Source organism: Cucurbitaria berberidis (genome assembly GCF_010015615.1).
Source record: "Cucurbitaria berberidis CBS 394.84 unplaced genomic scaffold K460scaffold_3, whole genome shotgun sequence".
Lineage (NCBI taxonomy): Eukaryota > Fungi > Ascomycota > Dothideomycetes > Pleosporales > Cucurbitariaceae > Cucurbitaria > Cucurbitaria berberidis.
The window spans coordinates 1,430,714-1,452,899 of NW_024468937.1; the positions used below are offsets into that span (position 1 = coordinate 1,430,714).

General features: G+C 50.2%; 7 protein-coding genes across 7 annotated transcripts; 1 reads left to right on the forward strand and 6 right to left on the reverse strand.

The window, feature by feature from the left end:
- Positions 1-10: 10 nt before the first annotated feature.
- K460DRAFT_376538 (uncharacterized protein) lies at positions 11-1,369 on the reverse strand (the record flags this gene model as incomplete). The annotated part of the gene is made up of 1 exon (XM_040934890.1): positions 11-1,369. The coding sequence occupies one exon, from the start codon at positions 1,367-1,369 to the stop codon at positions 11-13; it is 1,359 nt and encodes a 452-aa protein (XP_040787575.1).
- Positions 1,370-2,658: 1,289 nt separating this feature from the next.
- On the reverse strand, positions 2,659-3,916 carry K460DRAFT_365927 (phosphoglycerate mutase-like protein). Its single transcript, XM_040933270.1, has 5 exons — positions 3,693-3,916; positions 3,280-3,633; positions 3,131-3,217; positions 2,987-3,077; positions 2,659-2,934 (listed from the first exon to the last, which is right to left on the reverse strand). Exons 1-5 carry the CDS (start codon positions 3,744-3,746, stop codon positions 2,777-2,779), a joined length of 744 nt encoding a protein of 247 aa, XP_040787576.1. The 5' UTR covers positions 3,747-3,916; the 3' UTR covers positions 2,659-2,776.
- A 190-nt stretch (positions 3,917-4,106) lies between these two features.
- On the reverse strand, positions 4,107-6,376 carry K460DRAFT_365928 (uncharacterized protein). The gene has a single exon (XM_040933271.1). The coding sequence runs from the start codon at positions 6,279-6,281 to the stop codon at positions 4,203-4,205; it is 2,079 nt and encodes a 692-aa protein (XP_040787577.1). The 5' UTR covers positions 6,282-6,376; the 3' UTR covers positions 4,107-4,202.
- A 905-nt stretch (positions 6,377-7,281) lies between these two features.
- K460DRAFT_405295 (uncharacterized protein) lies at positions 7,282-12,229 on the reverse strand (the record flags this gene model as incomplete). Its single annotated transcript, XM_040936833.1, has 5 exons — positions 7,282-8,059; positions 8,193-8,597; positions 8,662-9,256; positions 9,301-9,741; positions 9,793-12,229. 5 exons carry the CDS (start codon positions 12,227-12,229, stop codon positions 7,282-7,284), a joined length of 4,656 nt encoding a protein of 1,551 aa, XP_040787578.1.
- A 492-nt stretch (positions 12,230-12,721) lies between these two features.
- On the reverse strand, positions 12,722-13,902 carry K460DRAFT_285039 (NAD(P)-binding protein; the record flags this gene model as incomplete). Its single annotated transcript, XM_040928782.1, has 2 exons — positions 12,722-13,674; positions 13,752-13,902. 2 exons carry the CDS (start codon positions 13,900-13,902, stop codon positions 12,722-12,724), a joined length of 1,104 nt encoding a protein of 367 aa, XP_040787579.1.
- Positions 13,903-15,035: 1,133 nt separating this feature from the next.
- K460DRAFT_336823 (multicopper oxidase) lies at positions 15,036-16,726 on the reverse strand (the record flags this gene model as incomplete). Its single annotated transcript, XM_040930987.1, has 2 exons — positions 15,036-16,143; positions 16,194-16,726. The coding sequence occupies 2 exons, from the start codon at positions 16,724-16,726 to the stop codon at positions 15,036-15,038; spliced, it is 1,641 nt and encodes a 546-aa protein (XP_040787580.1).
- Positions 16,727-18,490: 1,764 nt separating this feature from the next.
- K460DRAFT_376544 (uncharacterized protein) lies at positions 18,491-20,284 on the forward strand (the record flags this gene model as incomplete). Its single annotated transcript, XM_040934891.1, has 2 exons — positions 18,491-18,568; positions 18,668-20,284. 2 exons carry the CDS (start codon positions 18,491-18,493, stop codon positions 20,282-20,284), a joined length of 1,695 nt encoding a protein of 564 aa, XP_040787581.1.
- Between the last annotated feature and the right edge of the window lie 1,902 nt (positions 20,285-22,186).

Here is a 22,186-nt window from a genome sequence, read left to right on the forward strand (position 1 = left end):
CCACGAGTCTCTATCCTGTGTACGACTTCGCCGAGCATGTAAACGGACTCCTGACCGAGCCAGCAGTGTACTGCGTCTTAATATCCTGGACACTCGCGTATGTACCGGCGCCCAAGACCACAATGCCAATGATGAGGACAATGGTGTTGAGGATGCTGAGCGAGATGTTTCTCCACCCAGCGTTCCACTTGCCCTTCTTCACCAACTGGAACCAGAATAAGGCGGGGAAATAAAATGTGAAGCCCGAAATGAACAGCGATGAAATAAGACCCAATAGCGCGTTGAAGAAAGGAATGGCCTCAGCGATGATCCAGCCGATCACCGTAACGACGGAGATGAGGGCGACCCACACTCCCCAGCCTCGCACACCTTGCACGTATCGAATAGGCGAGTTGGGGAACGCACGGTCCATGATGTAGCGTCCGACCACGGTACCGTTGATGCTTCCAGAGATGAAGATGACAGGAAGAGCAATGCCGAATGCGATGCGGGAGACGGTGTCGCCGGCAGACAGCAGAGCGGGGGATTTGACGTCCTGGCCGACAAACGCGTAGATGAGCGCACCAGTCATGGTGTAGATGAAAATCTCAATGAGACCGAGCGCCCAGATGGACTTGACATAGTCCTTTGGCGTGTGCATCTCCGACATGAAAGAGAACTGGCACACGGCGAAAGAGTACGCGAAGATGATGTTGGTCGTTGCCAGGAACGCTTCGTAGAAGGTCGTGTCAGCAGGTGGCCATGCGGACCAATTGACCGCGGCGAGACCACCAGGCGCATTGTGCGCTTGCACGCCCGTTGCGACAATAGTGACCAGGATAGCCGCGATGATGCTGACAAAGTCGATGTACCCCAAGATTGCGAATTCGGCGAAGGTCGGCGGGAGCGCGAGAACTAGCAGGATGATCATGGAAATCACGCCCCAGACGAGCGCACAGATGGTGTAGTTGTCGACAATATTGATAAACGCAATGGTTCCAGTGAGGGCGTGCGAACCGACCAGCAAGATCAAGAACAACGCGAACATGACGCCCGTCAATTCTTTTCCGAAGCGCCCCCAGATGAGCTGCACGGCGTCCGAGTAATGGTTAACCGTGGGATGCCTCATCTTAACCTGGCCGACCACGTAGCTCGTGTAGATTGCGATGAGACCGAGTCCGACTGTCATAATGACACCAGCGACCATTCCGAGCTTCGCGAACGCGCTGGGAACACTGAGCGAGCCGAGGGCGATGGCTTCGACAATTAAGCAGATTGTGAGGCGTTTCCAGCCGAGGCGCTTGAACTTCTCTGATCCTTCCTGCACCGTGGCCGTCTTGTCAACGGGCATCATGAGCTCGGGATCGCTCTTCTTTCCTTCAGATGACATCTCATCGAACCGGTAGTCTGGCAACGGCGCAGCATTATAGTGGGCCGGCGTAGCATTGCCCGATATGGCGTTTGTGTGTCGTACTTCCTGCATGTTGAATAGATGAATCCAAGAATACTCTCCAAGGTGTCGTAGAAGGGAGTGTGAGATAAGACGATGTGGATGAAATCGAACGAGGGCGACGACGCCTTTTGGAGTTCGGTTTCTTGCGGGCAAGCTAGTATATGCTCTCTTCTCAAACCGGAAGCCGCGGTGTAGGTCGGTCACTGGTCTGAACCTTGGGACGCAAATCGAGTGCTGTGTGACGTACCGTAGGAAGCAACAACAACAAATGTAGGAAAAATCATCCCTACCAAGAGGTCACACTCCATTTTAAGGCAATGTTCCTTATCTCTCCGCAAGCCTAGGTGTGTAATGGAAATGTCCCAAATCGCCCCGTCCCCGCGCCTCTATCTCGGGGCCCAGTGGGTTGGGGACCCAGAGCGACCGATGCTGCTGCGAGAGTTCGGTCTCGGGGTCCATCTCGCAGCGTTGTGCCTGGTGGCAATGGAGAAGAAGATCCACATGGCGCGGTGTGTTGACGTAAAAATTTGAATTTTTACGTGCGAAGGGTGGGAACATGGGACGTGCTCGGACGTGACATCGTCTCAACGATCGGAGTAGTGGCCTCAGCTCGGCTCCACGAGCTCAGAGATAAGGGAACAGCAGGAACAAAGCTTGCTGGAGTGGAAATAGAATGTGGCGGACGAGTAAACAGCGACGGAGGCGATATGTGCTGCGGGTAAGGCTACTTTTGCGGTTGCAGTGGTCGTTGGTGGTGCGGGTTTAAGCCTGGCGATCCGCGCCTTCCGGTGCTCGGCGCCCTTGTCTGAATTACCCCTTCAGGCACCCTGCTTTCTCTGACTAACGCCACCCCGACGCTGCCCGCCCCTAAGCTCGAAATAGTAATCTACGACATGTTATTCGTGATGCTCCCCTCCGTGCGCACGTTGCAGGGAAGTAATTGAATGTGCAAATGGGTCGCGTGCCCGGCTGCTGCTTATCGGTGCCAGATGGGTACTGTGGAGTGCATTGGCAGGCGAAGAGCTGGCCAATTAGCTAGACGCTATATGTCTAAATGAGTTACTGCGAGGCGCGAGTCCTGCACCCCCAGGTGGATCGGATCCTTGGTTTCAACCTCGACCGAAGACAGCTACGCGGGTTCATGGATCCATGGTTGGAGGGCCACTTGAGAAGAAGAGAAGGCGGGGTAAGGTCTGTTGCTGTCGATGGAACCGATATATTTGAACGGAATGGAAGTCGAAACGGCTTTGACCGTGTAAGTGGTATATCTTCACGTCATCTACATCACCTCGGAGCCTTACCAGCTACCTTATGCTACTCATCTCTGTGTCGCATGCATATGCATTAACCCTTGACCCCCTCCACGGTCTTCAATTCGTCCAGAACATGCGGATCGGATTCAATCTCCTGTGCCCCTCGGCTTGTCCTGCTTTGTCTGGTCTCTGTCACATGAGCATCTTCGGCAGTCGAGTCAGCAGTGAACACGAATTCACGATGTTCGCCTAGTACGAGTCAGCTGAAGCTCTCTGGGGTGAGTATACAGAGTTGACAAACAATTCTTGTATGCCGTGCCTGTCATGGGATCATCAACATCCCAGTCCTCGGTCAGGAAATGTGCGAATGCGCCGTGAGTGACGACAACAATCTACCCAGTCAGTATGATGCAGCAACAAGAGAGTTGGATAGCCGCCAACATACCTGTTCTTCGGGACGCTGGAAGAACCAGTTTCGAAGATCAGCAGCCCGTTTTGAGATGGCTTCTTTCTGGTATGCCCAATATCCTTGCTAATAATTGCGTTAGTAAGCAACAACTACATGAGACATCTTTCGTCAGCATGGGCACTTACTTTACTATTCCAGCCCTCTGTCACAGCGGAAGCATCGATCTTGTTATAGTCGAAATCCAACTCGTCTTGTGCAAACAACTCTGGCAGCAGCCGCTTCACGTCCTCTGCAGAATCTGCCATGCCAGTATCACATCCAGTGGCGCTGACTTCCTGCAAACTTGGTAGGAGCACGAATGGCACATCCTGCCGTGAAAGCGCGGGTCCAAGGCTGAGTGCTGCGGTCTGAATAGTCCGACGTAGCGGAGACGCGAAGATGATATTTACATCGTCGTGATGCGAGAACTTTGACTTTAGGATTCGACATTGCTCTTTACCCTTTGGGGTGAGGACTGCATCGCGAATCTCGTAGTTACGCTATAAAAGCATAAGAGAGTATTCCGAGAGAGTTACAGCTAAGCGGATCGGTAACGTACAGTCGCGTTATGCTCTCCTTGTGCGTGTCGTATGAGGTGGATAGTTGGAGGCATTGCTGGTATGGTGTTGTATCGTAGGAACGGGTACCTAGAAGTATCTGCTTAGTGGCGCGGGCGATTTGAGTCATCTCCCACCCTAGGGGCGATAAGCATTCGACATCTTCGGAACAAGATATTTTCCGTCGAATTGTAGGTGCATATTCAACAACGGTCATAATGTAGAGGGTAGTATCTTAGATGTATAGTACTGTAGCTGTGTTTAGCGCCCTGGGGTCTGCGAGATATGCGATTGCTCATGGCAAGAGGGCAGATCTGGTCACCGACCTCGGAAAGACCTCGGGACAATAACGGCGCTACCGGTAGTCCGCTTGGAGTCAGGAAATTAACACTAGAAAAGTATTCTGACAAGTCAAGAAGTGGTTGAGTAGTAGGTGACTTTATAGTTCTCCAATATTAATGCGATAAATGCCTTTCTCTAGGGTAGTGATTTTACATAGAAATCTCCTCTCCTCATTTCTCTACTGTAACAGCATTGCTACGCCTCGTCTCAGTGTCGTAATTCCGCTTGGAACCAGTAACCCACAGCTCGAGTCTACCCTTCTTCTCTGCTTTGTAATGAGCCGTTTTACCTGGCTTTACTTTGAACGCTTTTCCGGTAGGTTTACCATTAAGTGCCCATTGCGCCTCCAGCTTCATGCCCGGGTCCCAACGTCCAACACTGGCATCAAGTTTCGTGCCCTTTGTGATTTTCTCTTTGCTATTGATTGCCGGGGGCGCCTGGCGCGCGATCGCAGCGGCGCGTCCGCCACGTTTGATGACTTCCTCCCATTGGTTTCCACGTGTCGTTGGCGCAGTGACTTCGCTGCTCAGAGGCGAGGTACCATTGGGACCGTGGTCCTTAATCCAGCTATCCACAAGCGTCAGGTAATCCCAGATCTCGCGGTCTTGATAGTTTCCACCATGGCGTTTTTCCGGCAAAATAGTAATGTTCGCCCATCCAGCACCGCCGACAGCATCGGTGCGCTTCTGGAATTCCTGCACGCCCTCGTTCAAATAGTAATTGTCCCAGCTACCGACGTAAACATAAATACGTCCAGCTAGGGTTTTGCCAAGATTGCGAGAATTGTTCCAGTTGCTGACGATGTAGTTGCTCAGGTCCATGGGCTTCCAGAACTCGACTGCCTCGGGATAGATCTCGCCTGTGACCTTGTCCCAAGGCTCCAATGGGTAGTTGTTGTAACCTTGAATGCCATAAACAGCATTCCAGATATCCCATTGGTTCGATGAGCGCGAAGCAGTGCCGAAGGGGAGCTCCCAGTGATTCTCTAGCGCAGCGGTAGCAAGAACGACTTCGGTGCGATTTTCATGGGTTCGGATGGAGGGAACAAAGCTGCCGTCCTCTCGTCGATACGCATTTTTAGCTCTATATAACTCGATATCTTGATGCCTATGAAAGTCCAGAGAGTCGGGATAAGACGAAAAGCACACACCGAACAGGTCCGGTCTGAATATGACGTTGGCTATCGATTCCCAACCTCCAGTTGAGCCGCCCTCTTGGATGCGCGCATAAGGAGCACGGATCGTGTGGAATTTCTCCTCAATGTGAGGGATGAGCTCATCGTTGATGGCATCACCGTACGGACCGAGGTTTGCTGTGTTGACTGCATACGAATCATCGTAAAAGGGCGCTTCGTGGCGGAAAGTAACGAGGATCAGCTTGGGCGCGGGGCGATCTGCTGTTGTGTTGCCGCCTGGAATGACACCTTTGTCCCACGCAGCTGTAAACTCATCATCCTTAGAGTAACGGAAAGCACCCGAGCCTCCATCCCAGTGCCCTTGCGCGTAGATGACCGGGTACCGCGTGGTTGTGTCGTTCGCACTGTAGCCTGCGGGAAGTACAACATTCGCTCCTACGTACATATCGCGGCCCCAGAACTCGCTGAGCTTCTTACTGCGGATCTTGACGTATTTGAGATTCTTGGTCTCCTCGTAGTTGGCTTGGTTGCATCCGCCAATTTCTTTGCCCTTGAAGGGCTCCACGGCTGTGATGTTCTCGAACTTGAGTTCAAGGGTTTGCGCGCCTCCAATAACGTCAATATCAACTGGCGGTGTAGTCAAACTGCCGAAGCCATTGACGTTTGGTGCACCATCGCCGCAAGGGAAGTGAACGCTCACTTTTGACCCGTCACTGCGCGTTACCGTCTCGTACTTGGTCAGAAACGCCTGCACTTGGTAGCGGCCTGGGGGAGTCTGATTCAGACTGACGTTCGGCCAGCCATATACCCCGGTCTCAGTGCTGATATTGCTTCCGCCAGAAAAGGTGACTGTGTCCTTGGGTCCGAATTTGTATACGTTCTTCCCGAAGATTGCGTTGGGCGACGAGGTGACATCCGTGTCTTCGAGAGGATCGGTTCCGTTGGGTGCGAGCATCAACACGATTCGGCCATCGGTTGGAGCATTTAATAGACCGCTTGCGACAGATAGCTTTACAACCAAGTTGTTGGGGAAGTGCTGTTCGGCAAGGTCCCTGGGCGCAGGGAAGGCATGCGTGCCTGCGGCGGCCAGAGCAAGGATAATGGTCTTGAGCATCTTGTAATCGTGCATACGAATCCCAGCCGATTTGCCCAACCAAGTTTCCCTAAGCTTCCGAACCAAACTGTCGGGGGCAGATGAGCTTTTAGACGTATAATTCTGCTGTGAATTGCAATGACGGTGAAGGCGGAAGCTAACCCACTCGCGATGCCTGATCGGGAAGGAGCGGAAGATAAGCAATCCTACTAGATGCAAAAGATAACGTCGGGAAATTTAATTATACTGCGACTCACGCAGGCAGAGAGAACAGTGCCATGTCTAGGACTGTCTTGCGATTGTGCTCGGATAGGCACAACGTCATTCGGCCCTTACCGTATCGCGCCGCTTGCCGAATATGGAAGGAGATGCATTCTGCCTCCTGTATCAGATTTTAACATCTATCGTTGATTTTAGGATTATCCACGTGTGAGGACGACATCACTCGCTAACGGGACTCGTCGAATCCTCTCTTGATGGGTCGTGATATGTAGAGCCCTCTCCCTGGAATGTGGATTACTCAGCAGGTGCACGACTGACTCGCATGCATCTTCAACGAGTGCAGACTCAACACTTTCAAAGTTTTCCAGAAGGCCTAGATCATGCTTCCTAAGTTCTGAATTCCCAATTGCATTGATCGGCAGCTCCATAAACTAGTCTTTATAAGCTTGCTCTTGTACCACGGCTTTGGTAGTCTGTCGTGGAGGATCTTCAATCTATGTTGATCTCATGCGAATAGCCAAGTTCATGTGCCTAGAGAGAACGTTGCGTACACATTACTAGATTAACGATAACTAGGCCACGGAACTTCGAGTAAAGCTTTGACGAAGCAATCGAAGTTCCGCCTTTCGTGTAGTAGTACTCGATCGCGGTACAACAAATGGCTGAATTCGGGTAGAAATATGGAAACTAAGCAATCAATGGATCACTGTTGCCAAAATAGTTTCTCTAATTTGCCGAGAGCTCAAAGCGAGCTTTAGGAATTCTCTTTTGATAGCGCCTAAGGTGTTCCCGCCACTAGCTATGTTCTCGTCGAATCCGTATCATTCCCTCTAAGACCTTTTCCTAAATTCTGCACTACGCTCTTCACCAACTCGCCTGTAAAATCATTCCCAGGGTTGTCAACCCATTCGACTGCATCTTCGATCTCAATACCCCATCTCGCTAAACCTCTATTGTCCTTGAACCAACCCAAACGCGTCTTTGCAGTACTCTTTTCTAGATTCTCGGTTCCTTCTCCGTGGACGAGAGAAACAAAGTTGTCGCTTCCAGCAACCATCAAGAGGACATCGGCAAGGCAGTCTACGTTGCGTTGCATTGAAGATCTCGGATACACGTGTTCCAGAGAGACCATCAAGATGACGAGAATGATGATGAGAAGGAAGATGATTGCGAGTGAAAGCCATGTTGCTGTCTCGTTCATGCGAAGAACCTTGATTCGAGTTGATAGCGTCACGTCCACCTTCATGGCATGGCTCGCATCTACCTCCTCATACGCCGCACGCTGGCTTCCCCACTTCGCAGACGTGACAAAGTGTTGGAAGAAGGTCTGAAACGTACGCTGAGAGTGTTTGAGAAGGGTTTTGGCGTCAAGAAGTGCTGTTGGGTCCTTGTTTGCAAGGGCATAGTTCGCATAGCTCATAAAATCCATATTCAAGCCGTTGTCCAGATCGCGAACGTTGAACCGCTCGCTCTCGATGTTTTCTAGGTATTTGGCAGAAATCATGTCGCTCAGATCAACAGGTGGTTGAATGATATGTGCAGCTGTGAGCATCTGGCTAAGAAAATAGATACCGTAGCTGGGTTTTGTTAGATTAATCCTGATGATAAACCGCAAGACTAGAGCAGCCAAGTTCTCATCCTCAAGCGGCGACTGAGCTAACTTGATTCGAAGAATATCTTCGGCTCCTCGGTATGATTGACTTAACTTACCTGACGGTTCCATTAATTTTCAGACACGATTTTCTTCCGCAGTTAGTGATGTTTCCCATATCGTAATCCGAGTCCCATACACCTGGAGCAGGTCTTGGATTTCCGATTATTGTCGATTCGAGGACTTGGCCGGAGCTTCGCTCGATGATGATATCCGCATCCGCGACCTCAATGATGGGTTCACAATTCATAATCTGTATCTGTGGCTGCTCTTCATAGTACAGCAATGTGACATTGCCACCAGGCCTGCTGCCATCCGCCATGGTTACATCTGGAGACGTGGTCAGATCACGCTGCCCAGAAACTTCTATTGTTTTTCCTGATCCGACGATCCATTTGGTTGTAAAGTTTCGAACCCACCTGCCATAAGGCTGCCATTCATCGATGTACGAATTGTTACTGGACCTGAATAATGAGATAAGAAGTCAGTATATGTATTGTATGCGATGCGTACGTGAGTTCTACTGACCAGTATGCAACAACTGATTGCCCTCCGTTGGTCCCATTAGCACAGCAAGCCATTTGCCTTGGTGCTGAGAATATAGGTGTATTGTTCAATTGGTTCAGGTGAAATAGTGATGGCAGAAGGAGGCCGGTGAGATTCCCAATACGGTCACTGGTGTGTGCGTTTTCGATGCGGCCTGTCCAGTTCGTTTTTGGAAGGCGTACGGGAGTGCATTCAATGCGACCTCTTAGAGCTGTGGTAATGAAGGAAGCGTTGGCGGATGATACGACAAGGCTCGAGGTAATGTTATTGTTCGACGTATCTTTCGTGGTTTTCCCCTTGTCAACAGATGATAGATTGTGCATGTCCACTGGCGTGAAAGCCCAACCGTCTCTGGTCCAAGCTGGTGGTGCGGTCTGCAAGGTGATCTCATTCAGCGCGGTGTATAACCAATCAGTTCCAGTAGTCTTCAAGATTGTATCATCCAGATAAAACGATCTTATGATGTTGGTCGTGTATTGAAAGGGCTGCTGTCGATTTGACCATGTGTGATTGATAGAAACGCTCTCAGTTCTGAAACTACCCTGGCTTTCGAATAAAGCGGCCATGGAAATTACCACTACACAGTTAGCGAGAGCTACAAAAAGGCATACTTACTCTTACAAATTTGACACAGGGTGGTACCAGTGGCAATAAGACATAGGAGCCAATGCTTGCAAAATGCAGCCTTGACAGCCGCCCAGGCCCAGTATACCGACTGATAAGACAGATTTACACCTTTTGAAAGGTGCAAAGAACCTCTAGACATTGCAAGGTATGGTTGCAGAGTGCGCATTGGTTTGTCGATACCACCCCAGTAGAGACTGATACTCACAGCGATCAACGTGGCGATAATTGAAGAAGGAGAAAAGCTTGCATGGAACAGGCTCCAGTCAACTTCATAAATGAAGAATGATTGTGTCAGGCCCTGTTTAGACGCAAGCTGTCGCAGGACAAGTAGAGCTATCGCAACCAGCACAAGACTGACTAGGTAAGTCGTAAGCCATTTTTTGTGTAGCATGCTAGGTCTCCAGTCAGGACGCGTTCTGTTAATAGTCTTTGTAGCTGGAGAACAGGTTAATTAAACTCATACTACAATCCAAGCATTCAACGTACCTATATGTTGCCTGTTTTGTTCAGATTGCTCGCTTAGCGCTCGATCACGTAGAATATATGAGCGCGATCTAATAGTGTTCCAGATGTCTAGCGCTTGGCCACTTCTCAGAGCTCGCAGTGAAATAGCGAGAGAAGAGTGCATCTTCAAAAGTGATGCCGTTCCAACAGTAGTTGCCGGGTCAACTTCTAGGCCAAGTGGTCTACGGTCGGTCGATGCGTAGATCAACATAGCAGCAAGGAAACAAGCTGACAATGCGAGAAGAACAGATAGAGTGATGGCAATACCAGGTATAACCACAATACGCTGCTCTACCATTGTCATCTGCCCACTGACCCTTTCAGTTCCTACCCTATTTTCTTCCATTATAGATGAGATCATCAGTTCACCGAAAAATCGACTCCGGAGAGTAGAAGCTTCGGCTGACAGCGTGCTATTCTGTAGCATAGCGGTTTTGTCTTTTCTTGCCTCGTCTTTAGACGTATCTTTTTGAAAGAGCTCCGAGAGTACCCTCGACGCGCCGCGGAGACCTTGCAGTTCAGCGGTCTCTGGAGCCGATGTATATCTTTGCCAAGCTTCACGGAACGCGAAGTAGTTGAGCATATCTATATTGAAAATGCTCTCTGGTACTGGTGTGCGACGATTCCTGAACTCGTTTCTATCAAAAGACACCTCGGATTTACCCCCAGATGCTTTTAAAGTCACAGGCATCGTTGCTGCGTAATAGGTTGGAGTGCAGAGCTCTGCTTGCGCACTGAAGTTAGACGCGAATCGAAGCTGCGTCGAATTGCGCCAGTTATCGTACCAAGGTGTTGACACGAAAAGGAGATCTCGGCCGCGGCACTGTTTCGACAAGTCGTAGATATAAGAACCAATGGCCGCCCACTCGTCATATGTTTTCGGCAATTCAGTCACAGTTCTTAGAAAAGGTGGGTCGCCATGCTCCTGCGTAAAATCTCGCCACGTAGCGTAGGATGTAGAGAGATTCGTCCAAAGTGCTCCTCCGGTTCGCGTCATCCAGTCCATTTGAAGCTCTTCCAGAGAGGCTGGATACTGAGAGATTTCATACAAAAATGGACTTTGAAGTTGAACCATACACCCGTCTTCCGATTGTAACTTAAGGCCAACAGTTTGTTTCACGGTGGCTTGTGTGCAGTTGATCCAAGTATATCGACTGTTTGAGCTATTCTTCGGGGTGGTGTCGAGCTCCCTGAGCTTTTGGACATCCGAGCATGTCATTGTATTATTCGACGTCATCTTCTGCAGAACCTGCGAAGTCACCCGTTCCTCGAGGCCGTAGAGGTAAGAAGCGTTGAAACTAGTCCTCTCCGCAATAGACATCGGTGTACAGTTGGATTCTAATTGCATGATCGTGGTCTCAGCAGTCCATACACCCTGCTGAGGTAAGGTGGAAGAATGCATTGACTCTGGTGGCATGAAGGGGAAGACAATGTGGGAGTCTGAAACCCATTCGGAGGCGGAAGTATTATAGAGGTATCCGCTAATGGTATGCAGATATGTGTCCCGACGAGGCGCTAGGTCCAGCTTTTTGCTCTGATCGAATATATAGCGCTGCAATTCTACCCCGCTATGAATGACTACTTCGTCTGCAACTAACAGAGATGAAGATAGAGGGGATATCGCTAGCAGACTGAGGCCGACCGAAAATGATGAGGCGATGAGGATCCAATTGATACGACCAGCATTTTTCTTCTTAGTGAACCCCTCCGAAAACACCTTCCACCAGACTTTAGGTACGTATAGAAGGGTAAACCTGGCTGGAACAGGGTCCGAACAAGCTAGTCGGGCGAAAGGCTCTGTTCTTTTGACGTCTTCCAAGATCATGACCATAGCCTGAACGAAGAAAACTGCGATGATCGTAGGAACGTATCTCCATCCAAAAAGAAGACCAGTAGAACCATCGTCTCTTCCTAGTCCCTTATTTCGGACAGAGTACCAGCACAATACGACTAGGACGATCGCTAGAAGTAGCGAAAGTATAGTCAAGGGCCCTAAGAAGGAAGGCCTGAGTGTATACGGTAGCCATGTTGTAAGCGCATTTTCCGGAATATTACTAGATCGACTTTTCACCGTACGTGATGACGATGAATCTCGGTCGGCCGGTAACAGAACACGCCCTTCAGACAAACGCCGATTATCCGATGATGATATACGATCAATGTGATCTTCCGCGATATTGGTTGCGCTTTCATTCTCTGCGTTCTCTTGGAAAGGCGTTGTAGGATGTGAGCTGGGATTGCGATTCTCAATGGGGGGCCTGGTGGATCTGGACAAAAGCGTGTCTGATTCATCGAGGCTTTCACTTTGCTGGCCCCGTGCTATTGCGTCGAATTCGGTCCATGTGTCAATTTCCGGAAGCGCAATCCATTCCAAGTCGTCGTCGCGCCTTCGCATAGGGGTCGTAAACGAATGCGACATCTTGGTGTCAGCAGCGACGTGGCGCCTTCAATAAAAAGACTTTGCACCAACATTTCAGCTATTGTGGGCTGAAATGAGTTTTTATCAGCCTCGTGTTTCGGCCCCCAGATTTTGGCAAATAAACGATCAACGGTCCAGATCGCCTGCATGGTGGCGCCCTGCCGGAAATAGACCATGACAGATGAGACACAGCCTCCGATCGCGAAAATCTACGGTCAAATCAAACAGCACACCCCCTGTAAGAACTTGACACCACGGTTTTTTCGGCCCCTACCTTATATAACTATTTTGCAAACAAGCTGAAATATGTTGGGAATGTAGAGAAGAAAGCGAATGCACGGAGGGAAGGTATGCCCTGCAGCATCTTCGCCTAGCGGCTCGACCTAGGTATTAGCTCTGCATTGTCATTAACCGCTGTAGTGAAACACACGGTCTGCTTGGTGTAGTCAGTAGCCATTAGGAGGTGACATCTTCATGTGAAACCTTCGCTACTCAGGCTTTGACCCTAATAACAACCTTGCCAAAATGCCCTCCACTAAACAGATACTTCAGGGCCTCATCTGCCTCTTCGAACTTGAACTCTCTATCTACCACCGGCTTGATCTTCTTCTCTTCATAGAATCTTAGCATTCTCTCAAGCGCATCTCTCGGGCCATTGAGGATCCCCTTCAGCGTCACATTCCTCTTCAAGCACAATAGATTCGTGTTCGTCCTATCACCGGCTTCGTCTTGCTTGCCGCCAAGATAGCCGATACATGAGATGAGGCCGCCGAAACGCACACACTCAAAGGACTTGCGGAGTGTCGCAGCACCGCCCACTTCGATGACGATGTCTGCGCCAGCACCATTGGTTGCGCTGAGCACAATGTTGTCCCAATCTGGCTTACTGCGGTAGTTGATTGTTTCTTTTGCGCCCAGTTTGTTTGCGCGCTGGAGCTTTTCGTCCGAGGATGAAGTGACAATGACGTCTGCACCCGCTGCAGCAGCTATTTGGGCAGCAGAGATACTGACGCCCCCGGTACCTTGACATACAATTGTCTCGCCTTGTCCAACGATCTCGCCATTAGGTCGCATACAGTTCAAGCTCATCCAGGCTGTCATGGCTGCGATTGGTAGGCACGATGCTTCCGCGTCGCTCAGGTATTCGGGAATCCTCACAACGCCGTAAGTGGGGAAGACGCGATATTGTGTCAGTACACCAGGGGCAGGGCCACCAAGACCACTTCCAAGATCTTTGGCTTGGATTTGGCCTGTAAGATGAGAGGGCGCGAAGGTGCTAATTACGCGATCGCCGGTTTGAAGACGGAATGCTGGGTTCTTGTACGGATCGGAAGAACTGTTGGAGGTTGGACCCACCGCGACGACGATGCCACACATGTCGCTGCATGGCACGATGGCGGGTGGTTGCTCAACAGACTTATGGTGGTTATAAAGGCCCATGCAAACTGCACCTGATCAGCGTCATTTTCCTAATCCCTCATGCCACTCCCTCAATAATGTGGTCATAAGGATGTTTACGTACCTTCGGTATCCCTATAATTCAAACTCACAGCGTGAACCTCTACGAGCACTTCATTCTCTCCCGGCGCCGGACAATCTACCTCCTCCGTTCTCAGCTTATCGAGTCCGTTCTGGCCCGTAAGCCATCGCTTGACTTTTTGCGGAGGCGTCATCTCTTATAGAAACCGACCGCAGACTTTCGGAGGATCGCGCGCTTTCGATTAGCAGTAGACTCTTTGTGCTTGCTGAAGCCGTGGCTTTGTTCTTTCGCTGCGAAAACAGGCCAGAAATCTCGCTCAACCAGTCTCGACGGTCTTGGGAGAAGGGCGGTGTTGGCATCTTGTAGGCACGCGACAACAATATCTTATTTGTAATACGGCTCTATGATGTGAACGAAGGTTTTACGAGCGGGTACAACTCGCCGAAAAGATGCGATCTGTGGGGTCTTTATCATGACGATTACGGTGCTCCACGACACAGTTGGTCTTGGTATGGCCGTTTTCGCCCGGCTAGACCGAGGTGGCAGGAAAATGTCGGAAGTTGGCACCCGACGAGTGGTGCACAACACCATAGCCGCCTGAACAACGAGGGGTTACGGTCCGCGTGCGAGGTTAAGTGTCAAGGAAGTGTCGATGCCTTTGCTGGTGATGCTACGTTCTGTTCGCTTCAAACACCCGGATAGCAACTGGTTTGAAAGGCGCCTACGTTGCATTCGACTCAAACTCGAAAGAAACTAATAGCAAGAGGCTTACTACCATACTATCTCATCGGCAATTGATGCGCAAACGATAGCGGGGCTCAGACACTGGGCAGTCGGAGGAATAGAGGTTGTTGTGAGCGTTCGGCGGAAGGCTGTACCGAAACATGACGTGACATGGGATGACACAGCGAGCCTAACCAAACAGAAATCGAAGCCACGATACAAGATGCGACGCATGCTCATAGCGCCATCAAAGCATAGAGGCATAACATGGCCGTAACGATGCAGCAGACCTTTCCGCGAGCACCAGCATTTCCCGGGCATATGCCAGTCCGTGAAACACACCAGCTGTTTATTCATGACATACAACGAACTAGCGCAGCGGAAGATCATCGATCAAGTGCGCAAGATCAACTACGGCTTTCTGTAGTGTGATGATACCTGAGACAGTCAAGCATCTCCAGGATCGCTTGAAGGCCATGAGAGACATTGCGCAGGCACGGTGCAATGGCCGCGACGGCATATGAGAATACTATAGAGTAATATTCATTATCTAGGCTATGTTCGTCATTAGATATTACTATTTACTCAACCTCTGCCTCGTCATTAGTTCTTACAGTCCTCGGGTACCTCAGGCCACTCGTCCACCCCATCCAACAAAACCATCGCCATACCGCCATTCAAATGACTCTGAATATGACAATGAAGCATGAATGCGCCTGGATTGACAACGTGATACCTCACTGCTAACCACATAGGTTCCACAGCGGAAGGCGGCGTGACGAACCCGTCTCTATATGGCGGAGTGACGAAGTTGAAGTTCTGCGGAACCACCTTTGCAGCCTCAGCAACAGAAGTCCAGTTAAAACGACCTATGCCACTGCCGATTATGAATGCGCGATTGGAGTGCTTGTGGATTGGGTGTGGGGGTTGGTTGGCCCCGGGGACAAGGAAGATCAGGTCAACCCACGTATTGTTCTTTGTCGCGATGGTGATGTTACCGCCCGGGTTATGGGCGTTTGGTGTCTGGTAGAGCAATGGTGGGTTGCTGTCGTCGAGTGCAGGGTGGTTGAACGGTGTACTGTTCAATGCCCAAGTGTAGGAGTTGCCGACATTTCCCATAGTCATGAAGAATGTTTGAGCAATTTCGGGGGCGATGGTGGGGTACTGTGGGGGAAAAGAAACAATCTTTGCTTGATTGAAAACGACAACATCTTCGGAAGTGGGTTGGCCCGCTTGGTTGGCGTAAGGTTTTGATGTGACGACGTCCACGTTGGTGTTATTTTTGTAGGGACCATAGCTGTGGCCATAGTCTCCGTCGTAGGAGAATATAGCAGTAGTGTCGATAAGCTGAATGAGAGATAGAGATGCGACGCGTATACCATAATTCCCGACTGCTTTATTGAGCTCGATGAAGACCGAATAGCGATCACCGTTAGCAACCGTAAGCACGTCAACTTTGAGAGGCTCGATGTAATGGGAATCGACTGCGTACACCCATAGCGGGTGTTCATCAATGCTGAAAGCGAATGTGTCAATCCCGGCCGTTGACATGATATCAAGTGCCAGCCACTTCTTGTCGTGTGGTGCTTTGATTACCTCGCGCGGACCTTGCGTAGGTGAGCATATTTCGAAAACCCCCGGAGGTAGAGCACCCGGATTGATAGTCGTGCTATTGCCAAGTAAGATCTGGAACATCTTAGGTGGTAGGCATCTGCCATCATCAGTTACGAGTGTGGGAGAGAGGCAATACGTTCAGCATACCCCTTATTGGTAAATTTGAGGCCATTGGCCTTCAAGAGTGGTGCGATACCCGGGTTGGTGAAAGCATCAATCTCTTCGCGTGACCAGCAATCAACAGAGCCCTTGCCATTAACAAGCAAGGAGTCCATGCAGATAGCACTCTCAAGGCCAGAAGCCAGCTGGTCACGCCAAGTCTCATCAGAGGTGCGGTGACGCCAGTCGGACAGTATCAAGGGCGCGACGTTAGCTTCAGCCTCTGCGAGCATATCAACCTCGGCAGGGTTGATCAGGTGGAAAGGCTTCTCAGCTCCAGCTTTGGGCTTGATATAAATGGGACCGTAAGCGCCATCGTCGATTTGACCACGGCTATGAGCATGGTAGAAGTAGCTTCCATATTGGTCGGCATACCACTTATACTTGAAGCTGGCTCCAGGCTGAATGGGGCGCTGCGATAGGCCAGGGACGCCGTCAGCCCATGGTGTGTTGGTCTGATGAATACCTTTGACGATTAGTTTGTGGTGTAGTAAGTTTAATGTGAGAGCGGGGCATACCATGATAATGGATACTAGTGTTGAAAGGAAGATGGTTGACCACCTCAATCTCGACCCAATCGTCTTGCTGTATCTCGAGTAGAGGCCCTGGGTACTGGCCATTGATGAAAATCATGTCTCGTTCGTATCCATCTGGTGAACCTTTTCCCCAGCTGAGCTCAAGCTTGAAGTGGCATGAGCTTGCAAGCGAAACTGCGGCGAGGGAAAGCCATACTACGACAAAAGAAAACATATTTGAAAAGAACATTATTCCTCAGCCAACGACGGGATCAACGGGAAAGATTATATAATGACCAAGCTTCAACACAGGCGAAGTGTTTGCATACAAGTCTGGCTGTAGGAGGGACCAAGCTGCATTTTGTACTCAGCTCTAGCCTACAGCCTTATGATGATAGATAGCTACATCGGATCTCCTGTCATTTTTTGCCAAGCGCCAATGCCTGTGGTCGTGCAAAAACAGACCGCTGGAAATTGGCATCCTTGCAACTTGTGGCGTTCTGTGACGATTCAGAGATATCCAGCTCAGCCCATATTATTGAGGCGAAGTTATGCAGAGACTGAGGTTTCCAAATGTGCATTGTATAAAATAAGCAACGAAGAGCTGCCCCATCACGTATAAGCAATCAGCAGCCTTCATAGTATTGCTGTTGGCTCGTTGGGCGAAAGAGGTCAGCGCTAAGACACCACGAAAGCGCAGTCGGGGATCGTGCTTAGCAGTTTCATACGTGCTGATTGTTATTGAAAGCTGCTTGGCTCGAAGTATGACAGCTGCGGTCAGTAAGCTCGGTGCAGTGTCGTCCCATAGGGCTGCATTAGAGTCGGGGTAAGGCATCCCACTAGCTATAGGCGTGTACAACAGCAATGTTAACGTGGCGGGGCGGAAAAATAGATGCACTAGCATGCACAAGAGTGTGAACAATGTCGTCAGTCAAAGAGTGGACGAGTTACCTAGGTAGCTGAGCGCGCCAAGCCCGCACTAGCACCTTCTCATCGGTGAAGCCGACTATGTATCTAGAACGCTGACTCGTAAACAGGGCGTAGAGGCGCCTCTAATGACCCTAAGCCTTACCTCTCTCCCATCCCAATCCAATTCTTCTCCAACTACAAGCTTTGCCCAGCGGCTTGCATCAATGAATCTAAACACGTACACATTGTTTATCTTTTGAGCCGTCTCCCAAGCCTTCTGTCACTTTGATCTGCACGCCAGTTTTCGCGTACCCCACTTCAGGTGAAATGACGGTCAACCGTTAAGCGGAAGCATATGCTGTGCAACGTCACTTCAACCGTTCCATCCGATCCGATGCCATGGAGCATCTCAGTCTTGTCAACTCGCGGATACCATGGTAACCATTGTCACACGGGTATGGCAAAGGCACGTTTTGTACAACCGTGCTAGCCATCCTGGAACGACCATTGTCATTCATTTAATTCTTTATACCTTTGTGACATTGTGCGTATATTTTATACAACCTCTTATTTTCCCGGCTTTGTTGCTGTTACAGAATATCCCTTCACTTCAAACGAACTTTATCATTCCAACATTGTAGATTGAAATCGACAAAGCACTGTCCCCTTCTTCTCGAATTTCTTTCACACCACGCCCAGAATGGAACGTCGTCTCTTCTTCTTAAATATCCATCGCTGGTCGTCCTCTCAAGAACCTTCTAAATCATACAACCCGCATCCACCATCTACTATCAACCGCCTACGAGAAACCTTGACAATTATATTCGTCAATCCACACCTCAATCTTAAATTACCACAACCATGTCCAAGCGCCATGCTAGTTCGCCTCTTGTTGAGGAGGCAGCTGCCAAGAAGCAAAAGGTAACGGACAGCGCTGACGTGAGCATGCCCACACAAGTTGCGCTGGCCGCCACTACTCCGGAAATCGATTCTTCTAACATTGTTGCGCCAATTGAGGCTGCTAAACCAGAAGAGAAGACTAACGCTGATGCCGGTGTCGAGGGGAACGAGGGCACCCCTAACAAGGCAGCGAAGAAGACGAAGAATCCTCCAGTCAAGGATGCATTCTTACCATGGAAGCCCACTGTGGAAGTGCCACAGAATAACCAATTCTGGGGCATCAAGCCATTGCCTGGGTGTGCCCGTCCTCATCCGGACCAGCCATCCGCCCGTGGAAGCAACGGTGCGACCAACCCGCCGATGTGGGAGGATCGCAAGTACCGATTCAAGCGCGGTTCCCGCTATGTCAAGTATTTTGGACCCATTGAGCCTGAAGATGCTGACAATCTACCCGAGAGCCTCGATCAAGAGGAATTGCTGTTCATTCAGCTCATTGACATGCGACCAAAGAGCTCGAAGGACCCTACTCCCAAGCGAACTCCTACTGTCTACGCCTACGATGGGGGCAAGCCGAAGGACTGGAACAGCATGCAGGCTGTCAAGTGTTTGAACGATAGGCGTGCGCAGGCTATCGACCGAATCACTGTAGACGCACCCTGGACACGTGTAGAGCGTGAGTATCTGGCATCGCTTCTCCAAGAGTTCCCCGATGCGTCGATTTGGGAGCTGGCCGAGCGCCACAACGAGCGCTTCATGAACCAAGATTTCGCGTTTTCCACTGGCTTCAGCTTCGCAGGCCTGTCTGATGGCCGTACCGTGGAGAGCGTCAGCTACGAGTATAAGACTTACAAGTCTGTATACGATCAAGGTAAGGCCCCGGAGTCCACTCGTTTCAAGAATGACAATTCGCGAGGAGGCAAGGCGATTCGCGCTTCGAAAGCAATGGAGACGGCATTCGGCCCATCGAGCAAGGCTCTCGAGAAGGAGTGGGATGAGCAGAATGATTCGGCCGCCCAAGAAGACGAGGAGCACGCTGGTGTTGAGAACGAGAACGAAAACAACGCCAACGACGTCGTAAAGAAATCGCCTAAGAAGAAGGGCGCGAACGCCGCGAAGAAGGCTGCGCCCAAGAAGACTCCGACCAAGAAGACGCCAACCAAGAAGGGGACGACGAAGAGGAAGTCGAAAGCCATCATCATTGAGCCTGATTCTGACGATGATGATGAGCCCAGGGGCGAACCAGTGGTGCCTATGGCCCATCAACCGGCACTCAATGAGCTCGATGAAGAGCTGCTTGAGCTGGCGGGTGCATATGATCAGAATGAGATACGCCATGGGCCCCCGCATAGCCTATCCCCTGAAATTCCCACAGATTCGAGGCAGTCTCGAAGCCGCTCGCCCAGCCCTCGTACAGGCGAGGAATCTCCAGTCGACCCTGAAGTTGCACAGGGGGTAGAGCAAATTGTAGGTCAAATTGTTGACGAGGCGGTTGCTTACGCTGAGCAGCAGAATGTCGTCCAAAAGGCGCACATCGAAGAAGTCCAGCAAATCGTGGAGGAGAAGGTCACAGTAGAGACCACGGTTAAGGAGATCACCAGTGAGGAGACTACCCTCGTGCAGCCCCAGAGCCAAACGGAGACCACAGCGGTCGCGCAGTCTCTTGTCTCCAGCACTATCGAGCAACGCACTTCGATCCATGCCGCTCGTCGAGTCCAACTTGACGAGAACTACGATGATGGCGATGAGGAGCTTTGAGTAATGATTCAGTATCTTGCGAGGCTAAGTGCTGTCTTTCTTTGCATGTTTTGGGTTTCGCGCAGCGTTCGTGTTTTCAGTATGCTATAATATAAAGGCAAGTAATCGTTTCGTATACCGAGTTTAGTTTATTTACTTCAAGTCAACCCAGCCGCACCCGCTCCCTTTTCAAGACCCAGCATGAAATGAATGTCTAACAATCTAATTCCATGTCAAGTCACGACATGCTTGTCTCGTGCATCATGCAATCGCTTGTCATTATTACCGTTTTCTTGTGCAATCAAGGTTTGTCTTGTTTCCCGACTCAATACGTCGTACGATGTTCCACAACGCACGTTGTCAGACACACACCGCATGGTACATGTAGGTTGTGTTTCAAGCTTCTCGCTTGCACTGGTAAGACATGTCTTGGTCGCCATAGTGATGGGTCGTGCTGTGCTACTCTGGTGGCGCTTCACGAGGTCATTGTGTCTCGAATATGGTGGATATATCTGCAGAGATCGACCCGTTGATCTCTTGGATTCATGGCTCATCTTGTCGATCACAAGCAGTTCCGTCCGCTCAGAAACCTGCAAGCGGTACTGCGTGATTCAACCTCGGATTATAATGGGCGGGTGTGTCGGAACAATTCTCCTCAACAAACAAGCATTGCTCGTGGTGCAGCGTGGGGTGAGGGTATGATTTGCAATGCCGTGGCTCATACACTCCAGTACCAATACTTGGCTGCCGTGGAGGAAATTGTGTAGTTCAGTCGCGCACCACTGTGTAAACATGTCGTCGAGCTAAACTCAGCAAACCTTTGCACAGTGTCACCACACACAAAGTCGAGGTAAAGGTGAATTAGCAAAGTTTGATCTTTCCCCACAGCACACTCGTCTCAACAGAACCCGAGCACTACCAACCTAAAGACTTTCAATCATCAACAATGAGCAGTGTAATTCTCTCCGCTCTAGGGAGCACCTCAGCCCCGCAGATCCAAATCAGTTACCTCGAGATATGCTTGTTAGTCATAGTCATACTAGTCAACATAGTCATGTTCAGTGCCATGTTTATAGTAGCTAAATCCTTGTTCGGCCAGAACGAGATCCATGGAAGGAGGATCAAGATGTTGAAACGCAAAGTTAAGATGCTGGATGAGGAGACGCCGTTGTTAGATGACAGGATGTACTGTTCGTATGATAGTTGATTGAGTCACAATGCGGCGATGGGAAGGCGAGGATAGGGATACGGAGGATTGGCTCGGTTGACGTTAGCGAGACAGTGTATCGTAGAGGATTCATAGATAGGTCCTAATGGGGATTATGTCCTAATTGCTCAGAGCGTGATTCTTTGATAAGGCATGTACACACATGCCAAATCACCTTGGTAGCCTAACTGCGATGCGATCAACTAAATTTTTAACTTCTCAAAGGTGTTGTCCTTCCTATAAGGTATGCTGCTTGAGAAGTACTTTCACAGAAACCAGCGATAGCTCAACTAGGGCGCAGGCGCTTTGAAAATCCTCTGCTTGAGTTGGGGAGCCGGGAAGGAGCGTTGTAGCATGACTCGAGGGGGTTCACCTTTTCCTTTCATGCGCCGACCATGAATTCTGATATGCTTCAATCCAACAACTTCTTATGCGAGTGATCAAAGTGTCGTCGTCCTGTTCACGCGAGGCAAGTGAATGTCGCGCCACACCCGTTTTTGGCGCGTTTGGGCATGTTTACGTCGCGTGTCCCTCGTGCTCGATGTTTGCCATGCATGCCACGCACAGGTGCATTACGCGCCGTTTTTCGCAAAATTCAGCGTGCGCACCACGAGCTTGCCACACTTCCCCTCCAACACATGAATGGCGAGGCAAGATGCGATGCGGCGGTGTCGCGATATATGGCCTCGGAGCAGCAATTGGTCCCCCCGTAATTG

Coding starts and splice junctions, on each gene's coding strand:
- K460DRAFT_365928 (XM_040933271.1), bottom strand. CDS start 6,281: ATGCTCAAGACCATTATCCTTGCTCTGGCCGCCGCAGGCACGCATGCC.
- K460DRAFT_365927 (XM_040933270.1), bottom strand. CDS start 3,746: ATGCCTCCAACTATCCACCTCATACGACACGCACAAGGAGAGCATAAC. Junction 3,634..3,692: donor AAGGAGAGCATAACGCGACT/GTACGTTACCGA, acceptor ATGCTTTTATAG/CGTAACTACGAGATTCGCGA. Junction 2,935..2,986: donor AGGCACGGCATACAAGAATT/GTTTGTCAACTC, acceptor GACTCGTACTAG/GCGAACATCGTGAATTCGTG.